At 35.6% G+C, this 19,595-nt stretch overlaps 1 protein-coding gene across 7 annotated transcripts in view; it reads left to right on the top strand.

The window, feature by feature from the left end:
• Window positions 1-19,595, top strand: part of LOC138695934 (phospholipid-transporting ATPase IF-like) — a 344,160-nt gene that overhangs the window by 312,679 nt on the left and 11,886 nt on the right. For all 7 annotated transcript variants that reach the window (XM_069820330.1, XM_069820328.1, XM_069820329.1 and 4 more), the window contains 5 exons: window positions 624-829; window positions 1,671-1,857; window positions 5,571-5,716; window positions 10,976-11,079; window positions 14,880-15,033. In XM_069820330.1, the coding sequence (XP_069676431.1) occupies window positions 624-829; window positions 1,671-1,857; window positions 5,571-5,716; window positions 10,976-11,079; window positions 14,880-15,033 (797 nt within the window). The remainder of the gene's footprint in view (window positions 1-623; window positions 830-1,670; window positions 1,858-5,570; window positions 5,717-10,975; window positions 11,080-14,879; window positions 15,034-19,595) is intronic.

Raw genomic sequence — 19,595 nt, 5'->3', positions numbered from 1 at the left:
TTTTGAATGAAGCCATGTTAAAGATACTTACGAATATCATCACTAGATTTGAACCAGCGAATTTATGATCTAATGGCAAGATAGTAACCATTTGACAGCAGAGGGTTATTGGAATATTATTATTATTATTATTATTATTATTATTATTATTATTATTATTATTATTATTAATATTATTATTACCAGTATTATTACGTAAGGAAGTTTTTTCGACTGAACAATAGAGTACTGGTACGGTATTTATGCAAATTCTCTCTCTTAATTATGTCAGGGAGTCAAATGTCCAACAAATAAACTCTAGTATGCTACTACCTTCTCTTATGCGAACTGAAAGAAGCATTTTTTTTTTGTCATGACATGTTCCATTAATCTTCGAGGAAATAAGCTCTATAATAATATTCTACTGAAATTTTTTTCACAATGATGGTTACATTTATTTTGGTTGAGAAATTTTCTGTTTATAGGTACTTTTTAAAGACGAGAAGAATCTTACAAATGGTGATTTTAAGATATGCGTGTGCAGTGAATAAAGTTTATGAAGATTGATGTGAGTTGATGAGACGTACTTATTGTTCTTTGTCAATATTCTTACTTGTTTTTAATTTTTTTTTTAATTGTAACAGGCATTATGGGAAAAGAAGGTCGGCAAGCTGTCAGATGCTCAGACTTCGCTTTTGCACGATTCAGGTTCTTGCGCAAAATTCTGTTAGTCCATGGTCATTGGTATTATGTCCGAATTGCAACACTAGTCCAATACTTCTTCTACAAGAACATATTATTCGTCTCTCCGCAGCTGTACTACGCCTTCAGCAACGTTTTCTCTACACAGGTAACTAAATAATATTTTAAATTATACTATAATTAGATTCTACATCTTCACTGCAAATATTTTAAGTAACAATTTATAGGCCAATTACCAGTATAGATAATCTTTATTTTGTGGCGGCTTGTTTTGCGACAATTCACAGTAAAAACACGGTTTTCATACAAAATAAATGCAAATTCTAACATTAATAAACATTTTAATAAAATGTAGCTATAAATATCGGAGACTCTTACTTATGAACTTAATGACATCGGCCATGATTGGTGTAAAATGTGTTAGTGAAAGGAACTTAACGATATTATTCATGAGCCACATTTAGAGATTTTAAAGAATTTGACGAATGAAGAAAATATGCAAGGTAGAAATGTAAAAAGAAAAGATAATAAGACAAAAAGGAAGAAGGGAAAAGAAAACGAAAAATGGCAGGAAAGAAAGGGTAAAAAAAATTAGAAACACGACGAAGAAATTTATAAAGAGAGGAAGAAAGAGAGAAAAGTAGAAGAAAGACGGAACGAGAAACAGTTTTCTTTTCCTTAAATGTGTTAGCGCAAGTAATATGTTATGTAAGCATGACTTAAGATTGTCACGGTGCTCAGCGTTCTTTGTCATTATTTAGTTTTTGTTCCATTTCATAGAAGTAGAAATATTCCACATTTTGGAGTTTGATACTGGCTCCATAATCAGTCTCAGAAAATAGCTTTTGGCCCTCTTTTGGTAATAGATCTTACTGATGTAGTTCCAAAACTTTAGACCTTCGCTTTTTACATAGGTAGTGCAAAAAAAAAAAGCACCTAATGTGTAGTAGTGTGTTTCTGCGCCAACTTTACTTTTTCTTTTTTTCCAGCCGTTGTATGACAGCATCTTCCTCACTTGCTACAACTTGCTTTTTACATCACTCCCGATCCTCATATTCGGATTGTTTGAGCAGAACTATTCTGCCAAGACTCTGCTGGATTACCCACAATTATATCAAGATATCAGGCGGAATGTCCTCATGTCCTGGTCAACATTCTTTCAATGGATCATGTTTGGTAAGCACATAACTTCTTTTTATGAAATACTACAGCATGGCTAAATAATATAAGTTCTTAACAGACACCCTTGACTGTCGCATCTTTCCTAGAGCAGTGAGCTGTCTGTTGGTATAGGTCTCACAAGCAGGGATTACCGACGACAGGAATGCAAACGAAACAATTCGATAAGGAAGAGCGGGTGACAGGAAAGGTCATGAGATAACTTGAATGATATTCAAGAGAAACGACATCGATAGAATCAGTCTTGCATTGTGATAGTTACATTACGGTTTTAGTTTCAGTTCCACTGCATGTGAATACGTGTCTTGTTCCAAGTGCGTTTATTTTATTATGTAGTGATGGAGCATTCCCCTCGCTGAGCACGTTTAATTCGCGTCGAATTTTTCTCTTGCTACACTCTTCATTTCCACAGGCGATGTCCCCATCTATTCATCTTCTTGGGAGAGGCAGTATTTCCATCAGCCCGCACCTCTCGCTCCCTCAGCATGCCTACATACACACATCAAAACAGATATTAACGCCACCACTGTTTTTCGGTAATAGTTCCTTGCGTGAGCTATAAGTTGTAACCTGTTTTCAGAGTAAAGTGTATATACTGCTATTGATAATAGATGTTCCAAATGATTACCATTTATCTGTATGCAAGACATATTCTTAGTATGACGGATGGAGTTCTTCATGTGTGAAATGTCTTCCCTGATATTTTAGTTAAGAAATTAGGATTATTTTCATACACTTTGTCTTTAAGGTTCCCTAGTACGGTACCAATAGATAAAAAGTTGTTCATGTTGAATCTTTCGTACACTACTTTTAACACTTGAATATAAATAATTGATTAAATGGCGATCTTACTCGTGTTAATTGTGTAAGCTGCACATGCTTACACAATTAACACGAGTAAGATCGCCATTTAATCAAATTATTTAAAAAGTTGTTGTTGTTGTTTTCTAATGCCAGGCGTTTGACAATAAAGTCATTTGACCTCTTGCACGCCAATATTTTTCAAAGATATTATCATGGTCAGCCACTGAAACACAGATTTTGAGGTGTTCCGAATCCATTTCTTGGTTTGAGTTGCACAATGGGCAGTTAGGGGACTGATATATTCCAATTCTATGCAGATGCTTGGCCAAACAGTCATGGCCTGTTGCCAATCTAAATGCAGCTACAGACGATTTTCGTGGTAAATCGGGAATTAACTGTGGATTATGATGCAGAGAGTTCCATTTTTTCCATTGAGATTGTGAACTCTCTGTAGATAAAAAGTAACATGGATTCAAACTGGAGGACAAGAGGTCACAAATGTTAGCCATAATATAGACTTTTTAGATTCTTAGGGTGCTATGCATAGACATTTCGCTAGCCCACGCTACGAGCGTGCTAAACTAGCTCCAGCTATCGACTGGTTACTTGTACAGAATTCATATCATATCATATCGCTAACACTGGTTTATGAATATGAAAAACGTTAGTTCGCTGATCATCCACCGGAAGCCCGTGCTAAGAATGTCTATGAATACGGCCCTAAGAAGTTACGTGTTAGGCTTCATAAACACAAAAAAGCCTCAAAAGTTTGAGTAGGCTATAGAAACACCGAAAATTGAAAGAACTCACAAATTTAACTCTAATAAAGAATTGAGACATATAGATTTAAAGACACTCTTATCTCTCTGACATAGTTTTGAGTAAATAGCAAGAGATCTTTCTAAAACCTGATTAAATCTTTATGCAAACTGAAAATTCTCATTGAAATTTCATAGGAATAAAATGTATTTTGTAGTACTTAAAACTTAACAGGAAGGTGCAGAAGTACCAACAGAAGTAAATCAATTTATTTCTTAATTTTGAATTTTTTTGGGATAAGAGTACATTCCTCAAATACAAACACCGTCAGAGTATACTGCAAGTAGAGGAAATTATACAACACAATCAGTGACGAAATCAGTATTTAAAGTGTGAGTGGTCAGAACGTAGTGGTAGTAGAGCCTATTACCAGTAGTATTACTGTATATTACCAATTGAGAAAACTTTATTCCTGTTGTTAAGGGACTTTAAAAAATCACTAAACTATATTTAAATAATTTACAACACAAAAGTTTGATTAATCTTGTTGCTGAAAAATTGTTAAAAGTCATATGCTAAATTGGCAACACTGACTTCAAGGGAGGGAAAGGCTGAATATTCCTTGTTGGTCGCAGTAGGAAGAAGCCACTGTTGTTTATACTGATATATATATATATATATATATATATATATATATATATATATATATATATAATTAAATTTTTTAAAGTGATTACTTCTTTATTCCGAGGTACAATTGATGAGAAAGTCTAACATTTTAATAACATAACCAGAGCCTTTTTTTAATGCATAAATTATAACAAAGTAGTATCAAAACCACTAATTTTTTTTGCCTACGCATAAATATTTAACAACATAAAAGGATATCTAAATAAAACCACTAAATCAAAATTCAGTTGTGATAACATTAGATTTATAATAAAGGAAATATCAGTCAATATATTAAAAGTCTAATTAAAATGATGGATTTAGGTGTCTTGAATTTGGTGAACTGCCGAGGGTCATAACTTCCTAATGATGAGATGAAAGGATTGTCATTAGAATGAAGCCTCTGCCAGAGCACATAACACAAAGTTCAAAGTATACACATACTGCCATCTGTTGAGTATTGTGTAATCTACTTGCAATGCAAGTGAATGCATAGAATCAAATACTTTACTATAGTAATACTTGATTTTGTTTTATTTACTTCGTCTAATGCTGATATTTTATTTAGTTCAAGTTGCTAATCTTCATCCCTGATGGATTTTTTTGCCTCAGTTGTTCAATTTTGTTATAACTTTGTATAATTTTTTGTCTATTACGGTATTTCTCATTGTAAAAAGGCAAAGGTCCCTGCGACCTGGAACTTAAAATAAATATTATCGAAGCTCAAATACAATTTAAAAAACATAAAGAAATCAGATCTGTAAGAATATAGTGTTACTACGATAGCAGAGAAAGAATACGTTTATTATTTTTCGGGAGAATTCATATCTTTACCTATTTTTTTAAGTGTTCCAATTTTTTTTAAACAAATCGTCGTCATTGTTTTTATAAAACCTCCTATGTGAAACTACTGGTACACAACAAAATTTTTCAGGAGGAAGAAAAAATTAATTAAAAATCAATGGACCTACATAAGAATAATTTTGTAGAAAATGTTTGTGAATATGATGAACATAAATGACATCATCGAGGATCAGGGTAGGCCTATTGATTTTCAATTATTTTTTTCTTCCTTCTGAAAAATTATTTTCTGTACTGTCATATAGGAGGTTTCATAAAATCAACGACGATGTGTTAATTATTTATATTCAATTTACAAAAGAAAACCCCAATAATATCCTTAATAACCAAAATTAAAATAGCCCACAATAAAATATTGAATAATAAAAGACTATATCCCTAATCATAAAAGAATCAAAATACAAAACAATAAAACAAAGACGCAGTTATCGGGATTGTGTGAATCCCTGTCACTTTCCTTTAATAAAACTTGTTTTTGATAACTTAAAATTAAGGTAAAGTAGTTTAGATAGACCTGAAATTTCTGGGGGAAGGGGAAGAAATGGTCCTGTGGGTAATTCTCAGAATTCATCATTGCTCTTGTAAGTTCTGTAAATATTGTTTGATTTCTGTTGCAGGACTGTGGCATTCAGTTGTGTTATATTTTGTACCTTCATTCTTGGTTCGTGACAATGCAGTTATTCTCTACGACAATACACCATTGGAAATGATGGCATTTGGATCATTTATATTCCACTGCGTGGTGTGTGTAGCCAATCTAAAAGTGAGTGAAACTACTGTATTTTATATTATTTCAGTTATCATTAGCATTGACATAATTCCAAGAGTTTAGTATTACTATTTATTATAGTAAAACATATACTAGTAGAGTCAGAAAGTACCAGAACTTCGGGTGGCAACGCCATGCTCTGTAGACAACTTCTCTGCCTTGTCCGTGTGGTATGATATGATATGATATATATTTCTTCACAGCACTTCTTTACATGTAATGGTGTACCTCACATTTCTGTATCCGGTGCCACCATTAACATATTATTACAATAACACATTATTTGCAGTACACGTCTACACACATACTCCCAATTACGCTATGTACCTTTTTTGTTACTTGGTCAATCTCCCCTTCAGTATTTTCCTACATTTTATTTGCTATTCTCTATTTATTCATTAATCCTAATATAGCTAATATTATATACTACTTTCACACTCCCCTTATCCTCTAACTACTATTCACTAAAATCTCAATTTCAATTTTTCTTTATAAATTATCATATTGAATTATTTGCCTATTTGTTTTTTTAACTTTTATTCAATTACTGTTCCAACATTCAAATGTTAGTATGCTGTCACTTGTTCATTTCTCTAAACCCTTTCTCACTATTTTCACTCATTCCTATTTGCGCTCACTTTCACTTTCTCACTATTCTGCTTACACCTAATCCATTGTCACTATTCTCACTTCCTATAAATACTTATATTTTATTTTACACATCTGCTTATACACTTTCTCTCTCCCCTATACTTCTCGATCTTTTCCAGTTTCACTTTACTTGCACTTTTTGATCACAACCCCACTTTTTTTCTACACATATCAAATATCTCTGCTAAATCCTCAACTGTCGCAAATTCTGACCTTTCTTTACTGTTCGTCTCTGCCTTATTTCTGACTTTGTCTTTCTTTCTAATTATTTCTTCTTCTATTCCTCTTTTATTTTCGCCCCCCCATGCTTTCACTTTCACATAATAGATTTCCACTTACACTTGCACCCTTATTCTTTACACTATGTCCGTGTGGTATGTGACCTACTCTCCAGGCGTATAGACTCAGAGCGAACATGTGTAGATAGATACCTTTGCTGCAAATGGCATATAACCATTTATACAACACCACCTTCAAAGTACGTCCCCTCGGCAGTGACACACTTCTTCCAGCGTCCATAGCACTTCTCGAAACATTCCTGCAGTCCGTCTTTGGTCACTTCTACACATGTTTGCACTGGGTTTATACGCAAGGAGAGCAGGTCACATACCACACACGGACAAGGCAGAGAAGATGCCTATAGAACATGGCGTTGCCACCCGAAGTTCCGGTACTTTCTAACTCTACTAGTATTAGGGTGGTCCTTATACGAGGGGGATCCAGGAAATAACGACCATTTTGTTGTAATAATTTAAAAAAATATAATTATTTGAAAAAACAAAGTCTGTTACATAACTGAAGCTTCCTTTATTTCTCTACATAATCACCACCTACATTTAAACATTTGTCGTATCTGTTCACTAGCTTTAGAATTCCCGTGTTATACTCCTCTGCCGCCAGTTCATTAAGCCAGGTGTTCACTGTCTTCTTCAACTATTCATCACTTCCAAAACGTGTACCACCCAGAAAGTCTTTCAGCTTAGTGAAAAGGTGAAAATCGCTAGGAGCAAGGTCTGGACTATAGGGCGGATGATCAAAGATTTCCAAACCGAATTGATCCAGCAATTCTCGAGTTGAAGCAGCAGTGTGCGGGCGGGCACAGATTTTGCGGTAGCCAAGATGTTGCGACACAATTTCACCAAGCAAAGAACGAGAAATGTCAGGAAAGGCAATATGCAATTCGTCGAGTGATGTGCGCCTGTCTTGCAAGATTTTGTCGTTCACTTTAGTCTTCAGGTCTTCTGTGATGAGTGATGGGCGTCAGGGTCGAGTTTCATCGTGGACATTTGTTCGCCCATTGTTGAACATTTCGCACCATTTTCTCACATTTATTTCATTCATTACAGTATCACCATACACTTCTTTCAATTGCCGGTAAATTTCTCAGGTTTCAAATGTCGGGCATTCAAAAATCGAATCACACTCCTCACCTCACAGTCGGCGGGATTATCAATCACGTTGTTCATTTTGAAGTAACACAAAATGCACAATGGCGACTTGTTGCAACCAGTACTCACAACATTATGAGAACACATGTTAAGGAAGCCAGTTGACCTTCAAACAAGGAAGGGGAGTCAGCTGTGCGGCGGGTATGCGCGAACGGTCGTTATTTCCTGGATCCTCCTCGTATAACTTGAAAAATAAAGTTAGGAAATTCCCACCTCCAACCCTCTTGTATAGTACTGTACTCCAACCACGACAAAGTCTCAGGGGAATGAGACGAAGCGGGGTAATGCTGTGAATGAATGTTGATGTCATAAGGTCATACACGTGGGTACACGCATCTCCATTGGCTAACTCTCAAAGCACAAACGATAACACTGATACACACATATTTATACTAACTTAGTTACAAAATTAGATCACAGTTAATCTCCTGGTCTTTTAATCCCTCCATATAGGAAATAACATATGCAGGAGAGCGCATGTTTTTTAAACTGACGTTATAACGGTAATATTATCTATCTACTTCGCTCCAATAGATGACGCAATAGTAAGCTCATTCCTTTCACAGTTAATCTCCTGGTTGGAGAACAGTAGTACACCATTAAAAACAGACATCTGCCAAAAAATTGAGCGATCAGAGCATATTTAGGGTATGCTCAACGATGTTTAATTTCATGCAGGATGTGCCATATGACTAAAGGATGTTTCAACAGATGTGAAAGAGTTTGTGGTTAGTCAACTTGAAGTAACCCGTCCAAATGATGATTACTGAGAAGTATTGGAATTGGCCCTCTTGTTCTTGGGAGAAGTCCCTCCGCAAGGTGTATCCTTCAATAAGCCAGATGCGATCCATCGAGCACAATTCATGGCAAGATTGATCTATGCACTTAAAATATTCTTGTTTAGAGATACGGATTTCAAGCAAACATACGCAGAGAAATGAGACTTCTGTGTCTTTGGCGTTGGACTGTACGTCAAAGCCTGGTTCTTCTCTCAGCTGTCAACTGCAGCTCCCGCCAGTGATTTGGGTCTGTTGAAACTCCTTGTGGCACAAAATCACCAGCAGACAAGGATACCCTGAAGAAGCTGTGCGGATATCTAAGTGAAGAGCTGGTAGCACTCGCATTCTTTGACAGAGACATTGACTCATCAGAGAAGAGGGCGATGGTGGAAAGACACAGTCATGAGGCAGATGATGATCCTCCAAAAGAATTACTCTGGAATTGGCTACGATACCTGATAGAAGGTCCTGCGCCATCGCGTAGTGGTCTAAGGCATCCTGCCTAGGACTCGTGTTACGGAGTGCGCGCTGGTTCGAGTTCTCATGGGGGAAGAAATTTTCTCATGAAATTTCGGCAGTGTATGGGACTGGTGCCCACCCAGCATCGTGATGCATTTGGGGAGCTACAATAGATAGCGAAATCCGGTTGCGAAAGCCAGCTATAACGGAGATCATCGTGCTAACCACACGATACCTCCATTCTGGTTCGATGATCGTCCACCTCTGCTTCGGCATATGGGAATGAGACCAGCAGTTGGCTGGTCGGTCTGGGCCCTTCACGGGCTGTAGTGCCATGGATTATTTATTATTTATTTACCTGATAGAAGACTTCAGGGTTTTGTAACGAAGAACACCCGGCGGTTCTTCCAGATCCTATCCATCTCATATTCATTTTTGGAGGTGGATCCTGACACTTGGCTTACAAATCCCGATTACCTGCAAGCAGAGCAGGTCGTTCTAGAGCTTCGCGTTGTCAACGACACTGCGGAACGAGGAGTCTCCCTCAAGCAGGAATATAATGCTTTGCTGTCGAAAGACGGGGAACAGACTCAGTTCATCTTGCAAGTCGTCCAGCAACACCGCAAGTTCTATCCCAATTCAAGAAGTCTACACTCTTCCAGAGTCTTTCTTCACCCTCTGTTATCGAATAGACACCAGATGTATTGTGCTGGAAGGTGGACTAAGTAGTTTCCCTTATAACAACATAATATCACAGTTTCTTCTGTTATTAATGAACAGGCTCGATGGTTTGTAGCGTTCTTGAAGACTTTCAATATCGACCTCTGGCTTCCTATGTGAAAATCTCATTGTTTCAATTGTTCCATGTTGTTACCTACAATAATAAAAGAATGATACATTGATTGATTGATTAACTATTTAGTAATTAAGAAATGGTTCCAATAGATCCCACGTAATACGCAGAACAACTGCTCAGTAAGGGGGAAATTTCACTTGGGTTGAGCATACCTTAAGTATTAACCTATTGGACCAGAATTTCACTTACATTAGTTTTAAGTCAGGAAGAATCGTTTGGAGGGGTGGGAGATATTTTAAAACTTGAAAAATAGGGACCATCCTTATACAGGATAATTCACGAGGATTTACCATCCTTTACGGAGCTTATTTCTGAAGACATTTTGAGCAAAAAAATGTCATACAAACATAGTTCCTATTCTCAATATTTTCAGAGTTACACTAATTTAAAGTTGTTTGTAAAATACGTTTTTTCTTTAGTTTGAAGGTAAAAGAATAATACAAATGGAGAATGAACCATTCAGAAGTACCATTTCTTTAACTGGCGAGTATTATGAAGCTAAAAATATGCTGTGAACTCCTTAGTTGCTTCGTACAGACATCTTTTTCTATTTTTAACTAGAAAATTACATTATTCTTACGCACTTATCACAACAATTATTACAAATCACACCACTTCCACAGACTTAATTATTTGCAGTTCAATTTTGCATCCTAATTTACAGTCTTGGAGAGTTTACAACACATTTTAAAAATGTCGCCGTCCGCTTGAGTACACTTGGCCGCACGCTTGTGAACGGCACTCGTCACTCTACGTAACTGCATACGGCTATCTTTGATTTCCGTAGCGATCGCGCTGGCTGCTGACTGCATGCTGACCAAGATCACGTGTTCATAGCAATGCGTTCCAATAACGAAACGTAACTCTGTAAATATTGAGAATAGGACCCAAGTTTATACGACATTTTTTTTTGCTTAGAATGTCTTCAGAAATAAGCTCCGTAAAGGACGGTAAATCCTCGTGAATCACCCTGTATATATATTTTGTGAATTTCAGTCTTGTGAGGCATATTTATTCTACAGTTATGTACGTATAATTAAACAATGTTTTCTCATTTCAGTTGGTTTTAAGAAGCCGTTATTGGACGTGGCTTTTCCTGGGATCATCACTGCTGATAACAATGTGCGGCTTCGTGATATTCACTATTGTTCATTCTGTCATCGTGTAAGTCTCCCAATATATGATACTTAATATTTATAATTCTGTTAAGATTTTATTGTTGGTGGTTCCAGATATAGTCACTTAGGCTTTGTGGACTCTGATAGTCTGGTAGTGTCTAATTTCATTTCTTAGGAGAAAGAGTGCCATTACTGTACTCTTATTATAGATTTCATTGCCTCTTATGACTGGATAATAGTTGAGGATAATCACTAAACTGGACGAGGAGTGACAGGTAAATTTTGCCTGCAACTTTCTTATCCAAGGACAGGATTCTTTTACATACCGTAAATATATGACGAAAAGACAAAACAAATGTAAACAGTAAAGGATCGTCATATATTTTACATTCCGTAAATATATGCCGATCCTTTACTGTTTACATTTGTTTTTAAATATTTTGTATTGCCCCTACTATTATGTATTGCCCTTCAAGAATTTCGTTAGTTATAAGTCATTACTTGTGTTATTATTTCAATTATTGTACTTGTTCCTGAATCATGTATGTAACTTGTAACCGTAAATCATTGCTTGTAATATCCTTTTATTACTCTTAACTGTTCCATTGTTCATGAATTAAGTATTAATTTGAAAGTGAAAGTCAAACTTTGTTATATTAATGTACTATTGATTATCTTTTTAGGTCGTGTATTTACTCTGAAACGGTTACACATTCTTGTATATATTTGAATTGATTATTCCTCAAACATCTCATTAATCCTTAACAGGATCCATTCTTTCATTATGGTGCATTCTTCTACATAATTCACGTGTATTGTAACCTTGACCACAATTTTATATTATAATTTTACTATTGTTTATTGGTTGTAAAATATGTATTTTGATGCCAACTATAACCCTAATATACCTCAGGGTGAAATAGGGTTTATTAAATTGGATAATAATAATAATAATAATAATATATATATATATGACGAGATTTCTTTCTTTTTGAAGAAAGCATGCTAAGAATTTTAATTATCTTTAAACAAATCATCACCCTCAGCTGGATTTAAATCCGCAATCCTAAGATTTAATGGCAAATATGGTGACCATTGTAAACAACTAAGAAATGAATATTGGATACAAATATTCGTTTGAGGTTTATTAATTCTGTTTGAAATCTGAAAAAGCGTTCACATAAGTCCTTTGACACAGTGTATGGTTTAAATAGATATAACATTGGTAAACATTGATATCTTTCAAGAAAAGCTAATGAAGTAATTGTTACGTGTTTGGCATTGGAAACCAAAAAATGATGAGATATATTGACAGAACATCAGTTAAACACCCAAATTTTCTGTTTTTAATACTGGAAACCTGTGCTAATATGCTAACAAGTAATCATCATCATTATCAATCACCGGAGTAACTCAGTCAGGTAAGGTACTTGCCTGCCGATAGGTGTTTCTCTTAGGCGTAGGTTCGATTCCTGCTTGGGATGATTACCTGTTTGGGTTTTTACCAAGGCTTTCCCCAACATAAGGCAAATGTCAGGTAATCTATGGCGAATCTTCGGTCTCATCTCTCCAAATATCATTTTGCTATCACCAATCCCATTGACGCTAAATAACCTAGTAGATGATACAGTGTTGCTAAATAATCAAATAAAAAAATCATAATCGCCAGTACAGCCACCACCATCACTGCGCCATTAAATCATCATTATCATCATCATCATCATCATCATCATCATCATCATCATCACTGTCATTACCATCACTACCACCATCTTATTATCATTACTGTGGCATATACCACTCTATCATCAAACAACTCACTACTCTTATTATTACCACCATTAATTTCTTTAAATAGAGTACAAAACCTCTAATGGCAAAATATCATTACATTAATATTATTCTCATTATATCAGTATATTTTAGATTTATATTTTAATCCCTATAACATAGTTCTAGTAAACTACTATTAAATTAATTCTCATCATTTAATCAATTAGCTGTCTCAACTTACAGTAATTATAATTCTTTACATATTTCATATAGGTTGAATTGAATTACATTAGCTCATAAATTATTACTTTTTCGTGTAGCCTTTATCTCAAATTAAATAAACATGTACTAGTCGTTAAAATTTAACTCAAGGATATTGTTGTAAAATCTTTAGTGTATTGTAAATATTCATAATTTAAATATGTAATATAACTATTGTATTGATTATGGCTTATTGAGTGGAAGAGAGAAGGGCCAGCGAAAATAAAACATTGTATTCTATTCTGCTTCCTTCACAATACACACAGTGTGTTCCTGGAATTCCTTGTCACAGAAAATCATGAGTAGTCGGAGTCTAAAATCTTTTAAGTGCACTCTAGTTAGAAATATTTTTATTGAACAGAACTAGACTCTTGCGGAAGTTTCTAAATAATTTGCTTTACATGACCAAGTTTTTTCTCTCTCTCTCTCTCTCTCTTTTTTTTTTTTTTTAATCTTGATGTTTTACTTAATCGTTTATATCTGTATGCTATATATATAGTAGGCCTACGTTTTCGCTATTCAACTTTTTATGTCTTCTCGTATTAATATAGGCTATAACTGTATATTGTATCTCAAGTGAATTCGTTAGCATCTACATTTTTTATATTCTCATTATGTATTCCATGCGTCTCTTATTGGTTTAATACATGTAATCGTCTAGTTTATTTCGAGCAGTTTATATCTTATAAATTGTATATATTTCCCTTATATTATGTAACTGATCTTAATTATATGTAATTTTCTACTTTATTTTATGTAATCTCTAAGGTGTTGTTTTGTATTCTGTTTATATATTTCGTGTATATTATTGAAACCTGGTTGAGTAGAAGGAAAGGTCTTATGGCCTTAAGTCTGCCAGGAAAATAAAACTACCACCTCCACCACCACCACTGCCACCGCCACTGACCCCGCCCCCGCCCCCACCCCCACCCCCACCCCCACCACCACCAGCACCAGTATCACATATCACCACCACATAATTACCACTAGCATCACAAACCATAATTAAAATAGCTTCTTCTTCATGTGTACACATTAGACAATGTCGAAGAAGATAAATGATGTGCATCTTCGACATTACTCCTGATGATGATAAGTCCATAGGGTTGCAAGCGATTCCTGGTGATCCCATCATAACCTCTTCAGTCCGGAATTTATATTAAAAAAAATTGAAAAAAAAAAAAAAATCGGTCTCACAATCATTCTGGTGTTCCAAAAATTCCAAATCAAGTCTTCACAGAAAATCAAATTTTGGGGCAATTTTGATTCTTGGAACCCGAAAATTTTAAATTATAATTTATAATTCTGGTATAGAAATGTTGCAAAAGTGATAGGCCTACTTTTCATTTCTATCAAATTTAATTTTTCAAAAATTTCAAAAGTATCCAAGACACTGCAAAAAAATTAAAAGAAAATTATGTATAGTATACTCTACAACAGGACTGAAGAGGATAAGAGGACATTCACAGTGGATTTTTGATAGGGTACACCAGTCCCCTCTAACCTACATCTAAGGACATCACAACAATACATCCCATGGAACAATTCCTAACCAAGAAAAAATCCCGTGACAGTCAGGAATCAAAACAGAAAAATATTGAAATAAATTATACTAGCTTACTCCATATTATTTTTATGAGTAACTTTCATTACATAAGTACAAGGGCAATTTTTTTTGTACACTTCCTGTTGGGAGGCAGGGAAATTGAGAAATATTAAATTTGTGAGGTGCACATGATTGGTGTAGCTTGTCAGAATGTCCAGGCTGCTGAAAACTGTATAAAAATACATATTTTTTGTTTTTTGTTACAGAACTACTTCTATAGCCTATGTCTACCTCCAGCTGCTTAGCTCGCCAACTTTCTGGTTGCTGTCATTGGTCCTGGTTGTGGCATGTTTGGTTCCTGACTGTGCTTTTAACGTGCTTCAACTTTATGTCCCATCAGCTACTAAGAAACTTCGGAAGGTAAGACTATGGACATCATAATGTTATACTTAGGCAGCTCTGAGCGCATTAGAGATTTGAGTTCAACTCACGGTGAGTCCAAGTATTGGAAAATTAAATTTTCAAATGGCAATTTCCTATGTATTTATTTGCAAATATAAGAGAGATTACGGAATCAGCAAAATTTTACTTAATTGATATACTTGTACAGAAATGATTAATATAATTTTACATTGTAATTATAACTGCACAATATAATTTTTACAATATAAAGACGACATTTTATTGATAGAAATATTTAATGTATGACACTTGTCTACTATTAAATAAACATTTACGTTCACTACATAGGTTATAGATTGAAAATTTTGCATTTTAGGGTATGTAATTTTTTTATAATTCAATTATCACTTGACTGTGAATTTATTAGAAATTTTTACATAATCAATAAGTAACCAAGCTCATAGACAATGCCCTTTACAAATTTTGTCTATTGTAATAAGATTTCAATACCAAACTACTAATAAAATCTTACATCATACTAAATAACTAGTATGCCAAATTATTATTCACACACTAGAGAGAATTGTCCGAAGGAATAGAACAAATGCGGAAGTGAGAGATCATAATAAAATAGATTACCACGATAATTGTCTGTAGCTGCATTTAGATTGGCAACAGGCCATGATTGTTTGGCCAAACACCTGCATAGAATTGGAATATGTCAGTCCCCTAACTGCCCATTGTGCAACTCAAACCAAGAAATGGATTCGGAACACCTCAAAATCTGTGCTTCAGTGGCTGACCATGATAATATCTTTGAAAAATATTGGAGTGCAAGAAGTCAAATGACTTTATTGTCAAACGCCTGGCATTAGAAAACAACATAATAAAATAGAGCAAAATAAGAGATTCTGAAAGAAAAAGCTGGAGAGTTGGATAACATTTTTGTTATGTCAATGAAATGCCATGGTCTTTGAAAACCATTGCATCCCATTGTTACTTAAAAGACATCCAGACTATTTCTGACTGGAATGCTGTAGTCAGGTTCTAGTTTAGTTCTAGAAGGTCTATGATTTGCACTGTCTGTGAGTCCCAAGGCTTGCAGTGCGGTGGACAGAAGTGGAGTCTAAGTTTCACAGCCATACAGAACAATACTGGTAATATAACTGTTTTATAAATTCCAACTTTCAGCTTTTTTGAACAGAAAATCTTCTCAACCGAATAATAGAAGGCATTTCCATATTTATTCTGCATTTAATTCCCTCTCGAGTGTAATTTATATTTGTTACTGTTGCACCAAGCTATTTGAAATTGTTCACCTTCTGAAAGGATAAATTTCCAATTTTCATATTTCGATTTCGTACTATGTTCTGGTGACGAAGCATAATCATATATTTTGTTTTTTTCGGGGTTTACCAAACCTGTCTCCTTACTTACTTCAAGTAAGATTCCCGTGTTTTCCCTGATTGTGGATTTTCTCCTAATATATTCACGTCAGCCACAGAAACAAACAGCTAGTGTAACCCTTTCAAATTCCAAACCCTCTCATTAAGTGTCTATTTATTGCAAACACATGAACAATAAAACTACCATAAATAAATAAAAAAACAGAGTAGTGATGCTCAGAAAGCAAGTTGGTTTATAGTGGTCACCAATCATAAAACTTTCATTCTTCAGATAAAGTAAATTCAGCATCCCTAAGGATTAAATTTACTTCACTGTCATCGAGGTTTCCATAAAATTTATACATATATGTACCATACACAGATTTGTAACGTGTGAAAAACAAGAAAAATAACTTACCTCAATAGTGAAGTGAGAGATGACTCTTGGCACATGCCAACAAATTTAGTGATTTAAATGAGTTTTCATGAAGGATGGGTGGAACAGAGAAAAATTCTCCCCAGCACCGGGATTTGAACCCGAGTTTTCAGCTCTACTTGCTGACGCTCTATCCACACTGGATTCCAATCCCGATGCCAGATTGAATCCTCTCAGTTTAAGTTCCACCTGTTAGGTTCGCTCTAGTGGCCAACCCTCATGCACTGCGTCACAGATGTGTGACCATGGCACAATGTCCGACACATTAATGTGCAGAGGTGCACTCATTACAAGTGACTAAGTGGCCGGGATCCGACGGAATGAGCGCCGTTTTAAATCACTAAGTGATTATTTTCGCATATCATATTATTATGATGTACCGAAGTACATATGATATTTCCATGCAGAAATTCTGCATTATCATATGATTAAGGATGGGTGGAACGGAGAAAAATTCTCTCTGGCACTGGGATTTGAACCCAGGTTTTCAGCTCTATGTGCTGGGAATCCGGTGTGGCTTAGTGGACAGAACATCAGCACATAGAGCTGAAAACCCAGGTTCAAATCTCGGTGCCGGAGAGAATTTTTCTCCGTTCCACCCAGCCTTCATCATATGATGACGCAGAATTTCTGCATGGAAATATCACATGTACTTTGGTACATCATAATAAATTATTTTTGTTAGGTAATGCATGTATACGTCGTACAAAATTTTGTCCAATATTCTTTTGAGAAGATTAACTCCGTACGTATGAAATTATTGGGGATCATCAGTGCGGTTTTTGGCGTAATAGATCGACTATTGATCAGATTTTTTGTATTCGACAGATAATGGAGAAAAAATGGGAGTATAAGGGTACAGTACATCAGTTATTCATAGATTTCAAAAAGGCATATGACTCGGTTAAGAGGGAAGTATTATGTGATATTCTTATTGAATTTGGTATTCCCAAGAAACTAGTTCGATTAATTAAAATGTGTCTCAGTGAAACATACAGCAGAGTCCGTATAGGTCAGTTTCTATCTGATGCTTTTCCAATTCACTGCGGGCTAAAGCAGGGAGATGCACTATCACCTTTACTTTTTAACTTCGCGCTAGAATATGCCATTAGGAAAGTTCAGGATAACAGGCAGGGTTTGGAATTGAACGGGTTACATCAGCTTCTTGTCTATGCGGATGACGTGAATATGTCAGGAGAAAATACACAAACGATTAGGGAAAACACGGAAATTTTACTTGAAGCAAGTAGAGTGATCGGTTTGGAAGTAAATCCCGAAAAGACAAAGTATATGATTATGTCTCGTGACCAGAATGTTGTACGAAATGGAAATATAAAAATTGGAGATTTATCCTTCGAAGAGGTGGAAAAATTCAAATATAAATGACACTCAGGAGGAAATTAAACGCAGAATAAATATGGGAAATGCGTGTTATTATTCGGTTGAGAAGCTCTTATCATCCAGTCTGCTGTCCAAAAATCTGAAAGTTAGAATTTATAAAGCAGTTATATTACCGGTTCTTCTGTATGGTTGTGAAACTTGGACTCTCACTCTGAGAGAGGAACATAGGTTAAGGGTGTTTGAGAATAAGGTTCTTAGGAAAATATTTGGGGCTAAGTGGGATGAAGTTACAGGAGAATGGAGAAAGTTACACAACACAGAACTGCACGCATTGTATTCTTCACCTGACATAATTAGGAACATTAAATCCAGACGTTTGAGATGGGCAGGGCATGTAGCACGTATGGGCGAATCCAGAAATGCATATAGAGTGTTAGTTGGGAGACCGGAGGGAAAAAGACCTTTAGGGAGGCCGAGACGTAGATGGGAGGATAATATTAAAATGGATTTGAGGGAGGTGGGGTATGATGATAGAGACTGGATTAATCTTGCACAGGATAGGGACCGCTGGCGAGCTTATGTGAGGGCGGCAATGAACCTTCGGGTTCCTTAAAAGCCATTTGTAAGTGAGTAAGTAAGGTAATGCATGTATAGGAGCAAGAAAGTTTGGTAGACCACAGCTCAAAAATGAGCCAAAGCACCAGAAGGAGTTGTTATATATTATTAGTACATAGTGTGGAATCTATATGACAGATGCAAGAAACAAAGGTTCCATGGAGAGGGAAAGAATTTCAATTATACCATACACAGCTATTTCAAATAGAAGCACGCACACTTTTGTGTGATGTTGTCAAAGCTCATGTTCTTCTACCCAGGCTCAATGGAAAAAGTTACAATGAGTTCTAAGAGTACACCTTACCTGTTCTGTTACACCATGTGCTGTGAGCAATACAATGAAACACGTACTTCATGTATGACTGAGCTTCTGTTGACTTCGGTGTAAGTGTTCGTCGATTTCTAAATCAAGGTTCCTGTGTGCTCTCCAGATCTAAACTCACTAGACTTTTATTTGTGGTGTCATTTAAAAAAGCTTGTAAATGGAACCCTGGTGCAAGGCAAAACGATATTCTCCAGGGATACATCAGCACATCCGAGATTCAATGTGATGATGGGTTGATGCATGTATTCATGCTAATGGGGACCATCTTGAACACTTCCTGTAAGGCAGATTTTTATGTCGTATGCTATTTTTATTTCATAATGTACCACATCATACAATGTAAGCAGAGTTGTAAGAAAAGCGCTGTAACGAGGAAATAAAGTATTTCCGGATCAATGTTCATATAACACTTTTATATCCCCCTATATGAGAGGAATATGTAGGATGACTAGACGTCCTCTTTCGTCTGGACATGTCC

Source organism: Periplaneta americana, chromosome 3, assembly GCF_040183065.1.
Source record: "Periplaneta americana isolate PAMFEO1 chromosome 3, P.americana_PAMFEO1_priV1, whole genome shotgun sequence".
NCBI classification, from domain to species: Eukaryota; Metazoa; Arthropoda; class Insecta; order Blattodea; family Blattidae; genus Periplaneta; species Periplaneta americana.
This window is presented reverse-complemented; position numbering and strand designations above follow the sequence as displayed.